General features: G+C 36.4%; 1 protein-coding gene across 1 annotated transcript; it reads left to right on the forward strand.

Annotated features, from left to right (window-relative positions):
• Window positions 1–1,263: 1,263 nt before the first annotated feature.
• LOC128261603 (uncharacterized) lies at window positions 1,264–2,233 on the forward strand. Its single transcript, XM_052995383.1, has one exon. It carries the CDS (start codon window positions 1,415–1,417, stop codon window positions 2,162–2,164), a length of 750 nt encoding a protein of 249 aa, XP_052851343.1. The 5' UTR covers window positions 1,264–1,414; the 3' UTR covers window positions 2,165–2,233.
• Window positions 2,234–14,128: the final 11,895 nt, after the last annotated feature.

Genomic DNA, 14,128 nt, shown 5'->3' on the forward strand with positions numbered 1-14,128 from the left:
TATGCTGTACAGTTGTGGTGAACATAATACTTGTTGATTTTGGGAAAAATAATACAAAATGTGGTTTCAATAAATGTAACAAAATTCTCAAATTTTTGTCTAATTAAAAAGCTTTCAACAGTATTTAGTGGTTTTCTTAAATTTTAAACTTTAATCTCTTTTGAAAAAAATCCAACAGTAACCGATATCAAACATTTAAAATAATACATATTCACATGCTTCTAGTTTTTAATTTAATTTTAGAAACTACTATTTTGACCGCTTCTGTGAGCATATATTTTTCTGGACTCTGAGGTCGCTACTTGGTATTTGTTATTGTATAGTATTGTAGAGCCTCTCATATCCTTACCAATGGCAGTCACAGATTGATTTTTCTCTTCACTCCTCCCGTTTGCGGTCTGAATTTTTTGTATTTCCTTGGAGACAAACTGGCCCACCCACAGGACTCGAGTTTTTATCCAACTTCAAAGGACTTTCGGCCGCTGCTGAGCCTCAAGTGTCCTTGCAGTTTGTCCTGCGCCGGCTTATGCGACATTTTTTCTTTCATTTATTTAGCGTTTCTCGGGCTTCGGCTCTCTGATTTCCTTTTTTTTGTTTTCTTCTCCAAAAGGGGCTCAGCGGGCCTCAAATTGATGGCCCAAAAACGATGAAGAATAAGCTCTCAAGAGGTGTGGCAGAGTCGGCACTTTTGCGGCTGCCATACATTAGATTTGGATGGAGAGGCTGGCAAATGGGATAGTACGATTGGATTGAACCTCCCTTAAAGAAAACCAGGATATTTTAATTCAATGAAGTTTAAATTATGTCACGTATAGCCTCTATTTTAAGTATCTGCAAATAATTTACTAAATTAATTAAACTAAATTAAAATTTGGGGTTTGTATTAGATTTTAAGCTTAAAAATTCGAAAAAAAAAATAATAAAAATAGGAACATTTTATTTTTACTTTAAACAAAGTAAAACCAAAATATATTTTATTGTCTGAGAAGCGTTAAAAATAAATACGTATTTAAGTACTTTTTAAGATGTTTCTAAAAATAGTTTTCATTGGAATTGAACAAGTTATTTTTTCACCATATTAAAAGGTTGATTACGACTTTAATATTATTCCATTAAAACAAAACTCCTTACATATTGGTTTACAATAATTTTACAATAACTTTTTGTCAAAATCTATGACCTACGTTTTTCAAGACGAATTAATTTTGGCGTAACCAAGTTAAATCAATTTAAAGTACAAAATGTCAAATCTTGTTTATTTTTACTAATCTCAGTTGTTTTGAGCATCATTTCTAATATTTGTAATGACAACAACATTTTTGTAATGTTTTGCATGTTACCAAAATTCCCAGTTGCGCTGAAAGACAAAGAAGATTGAAGTTGTTATCCATCGATACCGCAGTCAAGTCGTACTATGCCAGAAAATGAGAATGGCATAAGCGAGGCCAAATTTGCGGGCGCCACACTGCTTATTTTGTCGATCTGTTTGCTGGTCGCCTTTCCACAATGGATGTTACTGTGCCTCTTTGCGGACGATCACCTCGTGTTCACGATGTCCTGTTTCTTCCTTTCGGTCCTGCTGCTCACCTGCATCCATCTCTTTGAACCGCTAAAGTACTCGAGACCCTGGAACTTTATTGTCATCGCCATTTGCTACGAGCTCCTGACACTTGGGACTGCTAGTTTTTTGATGGAATGGGCGCTGGTTTTTACCATCATAATTATTGGAGTGGCTCTTATGTTCCTTGTGCTGACGCTGCTCATATGCTTTCTCCTAATCTGGACTGGATTCTTTGCGAACCCCTTTAAAGTGGCTGTCGTGGGAGCCATGGGCTTTGTCCTGGCCTTTTGCATTACCCAGATGGACGTTCTCGTTGCCTGGTTCTTTTGGAGAGATGTGGCTATCGGTGTATTTATATTCAGTGTAATTCTTGTGATGATCTGCCACGTGCTGATCACCTACAACAATTTCGAAGTACTGGTCAAGGATGATGCTCTGCTCGTCGGAATTGTGCTATACGTCATCTATTTACTCCTCGTGTTGGGCTGTCGGGTTTCTGCCCATTGCATTAATAGAAATATTATTTATTATAAAGAGACGACCACTGAAAACGGCGACATAAACTGGGAAGGCGATGAAGAGGATACCACACTTTACAAATAAGGTGTTTTGGTAAACAACACTTTCCATTTTGATTATTTTTCATAAAAAAGTTTATAATATATACTTCAAGCTTAACTAATAACTTATTCGTTCTAGATGAAAATACAAATCTACATCCAAATTTTATAAGTTTGGACCCCTTAAATTTCATCACTTTAATTTCAGGGTTCCTTTTTTTAAAAGGAAAAGCGTCCATTACATTTTTTTAATATCCTAACAAAACTTTATACATAGTATATTTTACAACTTGGAAGATCATACCCAACAGATTTAAAGCAATAATTTCTTAAGATTTTTAGAGAACAGAAAATGCTGTTATCTGCGATATAACTATAATATATAAAACTTTTTCTACAAGCTTAACGTGTTTGCATCCACTGCAAAGCAGTTCGATAGAGATTTCATAAGGTGCATGTATGATTCATTCTCGGATCAGGCAAGGTCTGTTGAGTAGCCTCAATCACGTTCCTGATTCATGGTGAGTACGTGACTCGAGAGTCGATCTCAAATCAAAATCTCTGTGAAAATCAATCATCTTTACTTCTATAGATAATTTTACTTGCGATTTTAGCAAATTTATAATTTTTTTGGAACAAAATTTTGAAATTTTCTTTCATTAAGCTTTTTCTGGAACAATTAAATTAGGTGGTTTAGTTTTAACAATGAAGTTATAAAGGTTGTATTTTTTATATGAGAACGTCATCATGGTTACTTTATTTAATACATAATAGGAAGATAATCTTTTACAAACTTTCGCCTTTATATACTTTTGCAGAGAATATATTTTATAAAGCTTCCATAGAAACAATCGGTCAAAAAAGGGAAATAAAATTAGAGCTTCGATTTGAACAACATTTTTTTATGGTTCTTGGAGATATAGTAACTTTTTTTATTTTGGAATTGAGGTTTTAATTTGATTAAAATCGGACTACTTTATGATATAGCTTTTATTAGAACAATCGGAATATTAAGAACATAAATAAAAACAAAACTATTCACTGTTTTTTATTTTGTTTTTACTTCTTTGAAATAATTTATTAGATCGGACATCGGTAACTTATATATCAATATAGCTTCAATGTTTTTAAACATATACGCTTAAAAATTAAAATTTATTTGTTTTAAAGGATGTTTAATATGTGTCATAAATTGATTTATTTCTTGTTTTAATATAAAAAGCTAACCCAAAGCCATTTAAAAATCGCATTAAAGTGTTGAACATGAAACAGATTTTCGCAAAATAAAAAAAAACATATTATGGACCCTGGTCACATTGGTCAGCCATAAATTAAACTAGAAAAGTATTTGGCAATTCGAATTGTCCAGTAAAGTAGAGTTGGAGTGGGAGTTGGAGTGAGACGGGTGATTGGGTGGGTGGGCCAGAAAGGGATGGAAACATAGAGGAAGAGATGCCGGCAATTGAAATTGTCGTCATTTCTGTTGTTATTGCCTCGGTTTTTCTGGCTCGCAGCGGATGCAATTCCTACAAAATGATAATTTATGATAATGATGCTTCCGTTATGGGGCTCACAAAACTGGACACAGGACACAGGACATTGGACTGTGTGCGCCGTGGTGCTGCATAAAAATCAGCCGAGTGAGATATGGCGAAAAATTTGCCAGTTTCATTCATTTTACGGGTCGGGCCTCGCATATTTATTGATAATTTCCGTGAATTTTGCAGCAGTCAAGCGAAAGCGGAAGTTGTGCCATTTGCTGCACGCCCGCCCAAAAAGGACAATAGTTGTGCCGCCAAAGTGGGCGTGGCAGTGGGTTAGAGTGCGGGCGGTGGGAGTTTTGTTTTGGTAGAGCCAGTAGGCCGAAATCAAAGTGCCTATCGATTGCGTTGCGTTGCGTTGCGTCGATTTGCCTTGTTTATTGTCTCAGCCAAGGAGCCGTCTCCGCCAATGGGGATTCCCCAACCCCTACCAATTGTTTTGGCCGCCCCTGAGTATTTATGGGTTACGCTTGAACAACAATATAGCAACAACAATGACAGTGGGCTGTGGGCTGTGGGCTAGTCCATTGTCTGTGATTATCAATAAGCATTAGCCAAACAATGGGACGCTCCGGTGTCAGTGGGTTCCCCATTCGGTGAGCATTCTAATGACCTTGAAAATTAGTTCCTGCATAAATCTCTCCCCACGCCCACTTGACAGCCACACCCCCACAACTACTACTCCACCCCTGCCCCATAATAAGTTCTTAATTATTGTTTATTATTTATCGCCGATTGCATATTAATTGCCAGTCGTATGACAAAAATTCCATTTTAATTTGCAATTACAAACATATGGCTGGTCGGTCAGAAACACTGACAATATGGTTGGGCTCGGCTCGTGTCTGATGCACTGCATCCGCTTTTGGTCAACGGCAGGAAGATCCATTAAGGCCACATAAAACTCAGTGGACTGAATTGCATGTTATAATGACCTGAGGATTTAATGCCATCATTTTATCATTTATTTAAATATAACATTGCCATTGGGAAAAAAATCAGTTTTAAATATTGCTTTAAAATTATGTGAACTCTTTTTATCATACAACGAAAAATACTCACCTGTTGTTGCTCATCAATAATAGGTATTATTTAACATTTGCATGCACTATTTTTTAGGCAATACAACTTTTATTAGACGTGTTGAAATGAAATACCGAAACCTAAAACACATGAGTTATGAGTTTCAATAAGTGAAATGCTCAAAAAACGTAATTTACATTTATCTTAAAAATACGAAAAAATAAAACTAAGAATCAAACCGAAAGACTCAATGCAACCCGGTAAAATATTTTATTAATTTTTTAATAAAAACACAATAATTTTTCTTTGGTTGTGAAAAACTTTTTGTGTACGTTTATTACTAAAAAACATAGCTAATTTAGTTATTATAATTGTTAAAAATATTGATTTTTTAACAGATTGTGTGGAACTGAGAAACACAAAGAAGCAATACAATCATATAATCCGAATTATCCATGTAGACAATCACCAACTCTTGGCTATCAAAACAAGAATGGAAAATTTGTTCAACTGCATTGAGCCGAGCTACTCATTTGCAAGAATTTAAAGTGCACTTGCCAGTTGCATATGAATATGGAAATAGTTTTCCTTATCTTTCCCGAGTCTGGTGCTGACTTTAGCAAAATTCGGTGGCAAATGGAGCCAAAAGTTATGGACGAACCCGAAGGCTTCCATTTCCTCGATTTGGCCAAAAAAAAAATACTCCATCTCGAGAAACTTTCGCTGGGATAATGCGAGTCCCACAGTGAGCGAAGTGTTTGGCATAAAGTTATGCGCCAGCCAAACAACAATAAAATAATATAATTTTTTGTTTGCCAACTCTCAATTGGGTTGGCAAGTCGGTGGGGGAGGGGGAAATCGGGTTGCCGTCGAAGAGCCAGGCTCTTCCATTATTTTTTTTTTCGGCAATTCGCGACTCGTTCGACGCTGGGCCATAAACTTTTCAAGGAATATCGAAAGTTTGCTCGCATCGCGCTCGGCTCGGCAAAAAGCTTTGAGCTGCGCGAGAGACACACAAAGGCTACAAAACTTATAACGAGAAAACTTTGCCACTTGGCAAATGCGCGATAAAGAAACAAACGGAACAGAACGGAGCAAAATAGAGCCGGGTTCCGAGCCGAGATGAGATGAGCTGAGCTGAGCAGCCAAACTGGGAGCGAAGAAGATGCCGGCGAGTTGATACCAATGCCGGAGCTAACTTGGCTAACTTCTGCCCACCACTTGCGAATTGGGAGTTCCTTATATCTGAAGAGTTTTTTTTTCACTGGGTGAAACTAAGCAAAGTATTTTTTGGATTTTAAAGTACTTTTCAAGTATTCAATTTCATTAAGTATTTTACAAATTCCAACATTAAAAGAAACATAAAGTGAATAATTAGATTTGTTTTTAAATATTTTGAAACAATAAAAAGTATTAGGGGACAGATCGATATAGTCTGAAAATAGGATTAGCCTTTTGAACTTAAACGTGCTTTAAGCTTTATATTTGAACTAAATGTGTTTGAAAAATTATATTTTAAACAAGATTTGAAATAAATATGTCTTGCAATCTTGCAATACAATTAAATTCAAAACAACTGAAAAATTTTAAGTAAAAGTGATCCCTCAAATGTTTTACTCTTAAAAATTAAATATAATATTTCTCAATGTCATGTAAAGTTTTAATATTAAATTAAATAACTGTTTTGAAAACAATTATTTTAATATATATGTGACACTGAACTAGAGGCAACGTTCTAGTTAAAATATGACGTTCGGTAAAACTCAAATTTTGCAGTTTGTTTATCTTCTATAGAATCCTTTGAAGCAGATTTGTTGTTGAAAAAAAATAACGTTCTCTTTAAGAAAACGGTTTTGTGTCACAATAATTTGACTTCATGTTAACTTTTTTCTCCTATTTGAAACTAGAGCATTAATATGACAATGAGAAATCACTACTAAATTAAAATTACTAAATTAAAATTCAGTAAACTCTTGACAAGATTTATTCGGATATACCACAGCAATCAGATAGAAAATAGGGTATTCTGGAGCAGCGATTGGATAAAAACTTGCTCAGACTCAACCCACAGAGCCGCCGGCTGGCTAAATATAAAACTTCGGCACAAGCTGAATTTTTCGCTTACAATGGAAAAGCGGAGGGAAAACTCAAGAAAACTCATTCGCGCGTTTTAACTAACTGGCAGAGTGAGTCGGCAAGCGTGAGAGCGAGCAAGGTTGCGCCAGGAAAGCTGGCAAAAATTATTATTTACGCACGGATGGTGCCATCTAATTATGAATTCATTTTCGTTTTCTATGCCGGCACCCACAACAACTGACTTTCTTGGCTTTCCTTGGGTCCCAGGCAGGTCTGAGAAATTAACAAAATGCGACCGCACTCGGACAATGCACCTGCAGTCTTGGGAAGCAGCTTCCCGATCACCATTCTTCGCCATTATGATGATGCCGGCTGTGCTGGGTCGCTTTTAATGCCATATTTTGCTTGAGCATTTTTTCCAGGCCGCCCGCGATAAAAAGTTTGCTGCACGCAGCATTTTCAGCATTTTCAGCATTTTGCATTTTGCGTTCTGCATTTTTGCGCCCAAGTTGCATTTTAGCCTAGAACGAGGACTCGACCAAAGGAAATTTCATGCTCTTTGAAAACTTGTTAAAGTATGATAACCACAATGCAGGCCACACCTCCCGCCTCTCGAGGGGGTTTTCAAGCCAAAGAATCGCCGCAAATAATAATAAGCAAGTTGAATTCCAGAGCACGGGACTCGTTAACTCGCCTCCAAAAGTTAAGAAATGCATAAAATTTGTTAACAAGCTGAAAAAAATAGCAAGCGAAGAATAATGCCTTGTTCATACTTATCCGAGGGTGGCCAGCACCTACAACAAGGCAGCCATTTTCTTAGCGGAAATAGTTAACAAGCGCGAAATTTCCTTTCTGATACCCTTTCAAAAAAAACATTGCTAAAAAGAGCAGTAGTTTGGTATTCCATTTATTAACATAATTAGAGGGTTTAAAATTGAACTGTGTTCTCAGCAAAAACCAATCCACCATAAACATATGCTCATATATTGATAGCATACTGTTTAAATATCAGATATTTTCAAACAACTTAAGCCATTTTTTTCCAAATGAAATAATTATATTAATTATATCTTAAAAGAAATTTCATTAAATTTACAATTCTTTTTTTTTTGGCTATGGATTTTTGATTTAATGGTATTTTTAATTCGCAATTAATTTAATTTACTTATATTTCCCTTTTTTGTAAAGAGATATAACAAATGTATTAAAATCATTGGATTGCCTGGATTCGCGTGACTTTGTGAGTTGAGTTTTAAACTTTTAAAAGAGCATTAAGAGTTTGCACTAAAACTCCTGCTTTTTTAAAATTTTGGGGATATACAAACGTTTGCATTTCTAGGGAACAGGCTTTGTTTGTGCTATACATCAGGCGTTTTGTTAAACTATAAAAGTTCAGTAAAAGTTTCCCTAATGAGATCCCAAAGAATCAAAACGAAAATGACTTTCCTCTTGTAAATGCCAAACGGCAATTGTAATTAAAGGAATATTGTTTAGTGTGGCTTATAATTATCTTATGACACCAAAAAAATATGAATATTTATAGCGACTGTACTCGGTTGAAAGTAAAGCAATAAAACAAATAACTTTAAATTGCATTTCAATTGGTTTTGTGCTTTTTTCTCCACTCTTTTATGGCAGCTCGCATATTTTGCGGTTTCAGTATTTTTCCTGCCACTTATTTGACCGCTAATTACATTTTAATGTAAATTAATGAATCTGCGCACTTAACTTGGCCGCATTGGCGGACTTTGAGGTTGGGCCTGTCAACTTGTCTGGCCACCATCCTCCAAGATAAATTTTGACTCATTGGATTTCACGGAACAACAACAACAACAATAACGGCAAGAACTTGGCTCATTAGCCGGTCGTGTTGAAAGCCTGAAATTTGATATTTCTTTTTTCGGACTGAGTATTTTGATAAATGATTGAAATAAATGATGTTGGCTTTTTGCCACATTAACAGAAATTCGAGAGGTAAGTTACATTTTGTGGTTTGCGGCTTAACGCAAATGTCAATCCATTCATGTAAGTAACTTATTATTAGAAATCAGTTTTTATGTTTAGAACTGAAATCACTTAAATGTATACCAAGATTTATATTCTTTTCTTATAAAGATGTTTGGGATAATGTAAAGATAAATTTATAGAAGTGTGTAACAGTACATATTGTCAAAAATAGAAAAATTATAAAAAAAAATAGATGACAAAAAAGAGTAAACTGTCTTAGTTACTTCCTATCAAATTTTGAATTAGAAATATGACAATATACTTTTAATAAAGGTTATATATATTTTTTTTTTTAATCTTTCAGCTGTATCACTAGGATCATTGCAGTCTGAAAATTAGCCAAAGCTTTGCCCACACCCGGGAACCTGAGCATTTCCAGCTCTTTAAACATCGCACCCACTCAGCTAATTTTGCAACACATTTTGATAAGCTGGCAGCATCCTTCTTTCCCCATTTTGTATCCATATTAAAAATATTGTTTGCTCCGCCCTTCCCCATCAAGAATACGTTTGTGTATGCATTTTGCCGCTGCCATTATGAAAATGCGACGCCTGTTTTGTGATTTTCCTCACATGTGTGAAATTGCATGTAGGTGCGAGAACATTGAGGTTTCCTCGTGGGTAAAATATACTGAAGGTGGGGTTGTGATGCATTAGACATATAATAATTAAACGCGGCATGTGCTCATCATCATCGCCATCAGTACCATCATTATTATCAACATTTTTTTCGCGATTATAATAAGCCCTTCGTGTTTTCTGCAGCGTTTTTCTCGCTTGCTGTTGTTGCTGCTATGCTCGCGCCAATTAGGGAAATTGTGTGCTATTTCCAATTTGAAAATTTCAGCTCATCCCGCCCTTCTGGTTCGCTTCTGCCGACAGGCTTAAGTGCCTGGCAAGGAAGCAACCAACCGACCAACCAGGATGCAATAATATCCGAAGGGATGCCAGACAGCAAGCGCCTGGAATTTTAAATACTCTTCTTGGGACTTGAAACATTAGTACACTTTAAAAGATGTTTTTTATCAGTATAAAATTAAATTCATTTTTAATGAGTTTTTGCACAATATTTTGTTTGATGAACTTAATTTTTAATCTCATGGAAAAAGAGATCTACCATCTAGATATTTTCGACTAATATGTAAGGAAGTGCGACTATAAAAAGAAAAAAAGGTATTTATGTAAATGTTCCGAGGCTGTGTGGATATGTATTAGTTAGGTTTTAAATATTACAATTTATTTACTCATTGGTATATCTTTTCAAAGGTTTTTCCAAAAAATATTTTCTGTTGCAATTATTTTAAATCTTTACATCTATATACAACTATCTAGAAAAAGTCTCTCTACAAATATACCCAATGAAAGAGGCAAAAAAAGACAGGAAACAAAGGAAAACCTGCGATTTATTTGACGTTAAACTTCCGCGTTGTTTTCTGTGTGTGCGTGTGCTTTTTAGGGTGTTGTCCATTAGCCAAAATGGAGCAGGCTATTTTTGATTTAATGAGCCATGGTCTAATGGATTTTGATGTTTCCCTAACTGTAATTAAACACTCACCGCCAAAAAAGAAGGAAATATAAATCAGTTTTTTCGAGTTACCTCAAGATTTTCTTTTGTTAGATACGAGGAAGTTTGAGGTACAGCGAAGTTTTACAATACTTAAAGATTCCTCTTGAAAAGTAATAATCGTTTTGTCTTGCAATTTTAACAGATGGAATAAGCTATTTTTTGGCAATTGTAGTTAATAATACTCATACAGTTTGAGGTGTTTGTAATTCCACGAAAAATATTAAAACCCTCAAATCATCAGTAAACCCCAAAATACCTAACTCGAATCAAAATCTCAGACCAATCCTAAGGGGTGCAAACTGAGAGGGCGGCCGAAAAAAAGCCAAGTGAAATAAAATAAACAAACAAATGCCTCATTACATGCGAAATTAAATTTAAATGTTTGCTTAATGCGATTCCACAGTTGCCCATGGTGCTCCGAGGTCCGGAGTTCGGAGTCCGGACCACCGGGTTCGGAATACGGCTGGTAAGGGGCGGAAAAGGTATACGGAACTAAACAAACCCCAGCACCAGGGCCATCAAATTTAATTTCATTTTGAAGCCCTGGGCTAACCAAGGATGATGATGACGATGATGGTGACGGGTCGCCGACGCATGCTTAGAAAAATATTTCTGGTATTTTTCCATCTCCTTTTTTCCCATTTCGGTTGTTGTTTTCCTTTTTTTTTTTTTTTGCTGTTTTTGCCGTTTTTGGGTTCTTTACCGAGTGGAGAAATTAGAATTTTTGCGTGTGTCTGCGGTCGCCGCATTCGGACGCCGACGGATGCCGCCATCGCCCCCGGCCGCATTTCCTGGCACCCCGCCCACCCGGAAGCCACCCAGAATTTAATATATTTATACAGGGTAAGGCGAAGGATGTGCAGACTATACCCGGATTGTCCAAGTCAAATATATTCTTTATTTGAACCTTCTTTTTAAACTCAACTGTTTGTTCAAAAATGATATTAGAGAACATTTTTACTTTATCCATTATCTTCCAAAAAAACAAATTTGATTTTTATTCTCACTAATTTTAGGACGTTTTTGGTGTTACTTCCTGAATACTATATAGCCAATCGAATTAAACAACCAGTAGAAAAATGGTGCTTAATGAATAATTTCACACTTTTAAGACAGAAATCAGGAGAGCACTGCCCCGTAATTAAATTGATAAGTAAAATAACTTAAAAATTAAATTTCTGTGGTTTGTTAAAAGTACTATTAGCAACATACATATGTATACCTTTTCTTTAATAGTCAAAACCCTCAGCAACTATAGTTCCTACATATCCTGAATCTTATTTATATGAAGTTTATAGTTTATAGATAGTAGTCTTTAGGATAGATAAAAAATAAAAAATATAAATTGTTTTCTTGAGTTTACGTTAAACACATACAAACAAAAATAAATTAGCTCAATGATTAAATAACTGCATAAGTTAAATAAATGATAAGTTTACATCAGAAATAAAAAGGAGCCAAGTCTAATAGGTAATCATGCGTCGAAATGGGTTCTTATTACTGCTAAATAAGGCCAGAATCTGGCGGAGACAATATCATAATAATTTCAATATTTTCGTTGTCGTTGATGTGGCCGTCAGCGGCAAACTGTCAACACAGGGCGTTTATTTGACAGCCGCTGGGGATTAGAGGAGAAGGCAGGGAGACTGATGGGGCGAATGGATGGTCGGTGCTTTTTTGGGCGGCACGCTCAATTAAAATATATAATTTTGCAAAATACGATGGGAATAAAATGGGAAAAACAACGGGAGCCAGGAAGATACTTGTTGGGATCTGCATCCCAATGCATTCACATGGCCATAAATTAAAAACTTAATAACGAGCGGGGCACAGGATGCGGATGCGGATCCGAGCCGAAACCAGGACATGCCCAATACGTGTGTCCTGCTCCTGGCGACGTCCGCACTTACGTCACAAATGCCCTGTCCCTCTCGCACTCGCTGTGTCCTGGCTGCACGATGGGATGCGGCTGCGGCAGCAATAAATCCTTAACAGCAAATAAATCAACGCGCATAAATTCCAATGTTCGGCGAGGATGCCTGCCCCGACTTTATTTACGACATTGCGACAAAGACAGTTACGGCAAAATGCTGCCCCTACCCTCGGCGCCTCAATATAGCCGCGCCCATGCCCCTGACCCCTGACCCCGCCGCTGCCCCCTTTGCAATAAGCAGTACGAGGTCAAATCAAAAGGGCAGATGTACCGCATCTTAATGTGTACCCACATGAGGGGGCTACTTCTTGAGATGAAAGCTACTGCTTTTGCCTGTCCTTAATCCCTATATTTATCAAAAACCTTCTCTAGGACTGAACATTTTACTATTTTCCCATTAAAATTTTCCCAAATGATAGTACAAACCTTAAAAAACAAAACAAACGGAATTCCAATTACTTCCGATGATATGGACACTAAGGTGGTGTGCTTTTTTTAAAGCGCATTTTTTAACTTGGATACGCGACGAATGGATCATATAAATCGTTTTCATGTTTAAAAGCTTTTTATTCTTTAAAAATGGTTACTAACGATTAAGTTAAAGAAAAAATGTATTATTAAAATTTAAAGAAATTTCAGTCTCTCAATCTGAAAGGGGGCAATTTAAATATTCAATCTTACAGATTTCTTATTTGAATAGCAATACTCTAAGGTGTTGTTTTTAAAATATGGTAATACCTACATATACGATAATCAACGCTATATATTTAAATGAAATACATCTTAGATTATGAACATTTTAAATTAGAAGATGGTGCGGTAGGAAAAATAGAAAAAAATAGTTTTCAATGAAGCACCGCACTACTAAAATCGATGACAATACAATTAACTTGAAAAATTATTCGTAATTAGTTGGTTGCAATATATGAAAAAATGAAAAAAAAAGATTTTAATGACCACAAACTGTTGGGCAAAGGCGAACTCGCATTCTGCGAGTGGCAAAGCCAATGAACATGGAAAAGGTTGACCTCAGTGTCGTGGCAATATGTCCTGGAAAAATGTCATCTAGTGCTGTCCGTGGTTAACCAAAGAGGAGTCGCTTGCCAAGGGTTAAAAGGGTTAACCCCGGGCTAAAACAAAAAGGAGCGATGAAAAAACCAACGAAAATGGTAGTTGGCAGGACAGTCAACGACAAGGACGAGTATATTTGGCGCATTTAAACAAAAGGATGCCGTGTGCTAGGCAAATAGACAAAGGACATGCCCGGACACATGCGAGGCGCCAAATCAAGCCATGATTTATGGCCCAGCCAAAGGATTGCCAAGGAGTAGAATTAGGGACTCACACACGAAACCGAAGAAAAAGTGCACAAAACTAGCATTAGCACCCTTGTAAATGTGTAAAACCACCAGGAAAACACTCTCGCACACAGAGACGACGGGTCCACCAACAAATCATAGAAATCCGAGCTCAAAAAAAAAGAGTTCCATCCAGGACGGAACGAAAACCAGCATCTATTAGTTGCGCCACTCGGGCCGGTCCTGCCCGAAAAACCTCTGGTGATAATTTATTTATTTCGGATTATTTATTGCACATACATCATAATTTTCGAGACTCGCTGGCAAATATATTTTATTCCTTAAGCAGGCCCTTCCCCGTCTCCAAAGATGCAAGAATTATAACTTTCAACAATGAAGGATGCGCAATAAATTAAAAATTCCAAACTTAAAAACGCAACAATAAATACACGATTCTCAAAGGAGACGGAGAATGAGCGAGGACTCCTGGCAATCGCCGGGAACAGGACATGCAGTTGATTTATTTCTCCTCCATGGAAAATCACAGTACGAGCGAGAAGTGA

Source organism: Drosophila gunungcola, unplaced genomic scaffold, assembly GCF_025200985.1.
Source record: "Drosophila gunungcola strain Sukarami unplaced genomic scaffold, Dgunungcola_SK_2 000001F, whole genome shotgun sequence".
Classification (NCBI taxonomy): Eukaryota; Metazoa; Arthropoda; class Insecta; order Diptera; family Drosophilidae; genus Drosophila; species Drosophila gunungcola.

What these genes read in the sequence shown, in the direction of transcription:
- LOC128261603 (XM_052995383.1), top strand. Translation starts at nt 1,415, where the DNA reads ATGCCAGAAAATGAGAATGGCATAAGCGAGGCCAAATTTGCGGGCGCC.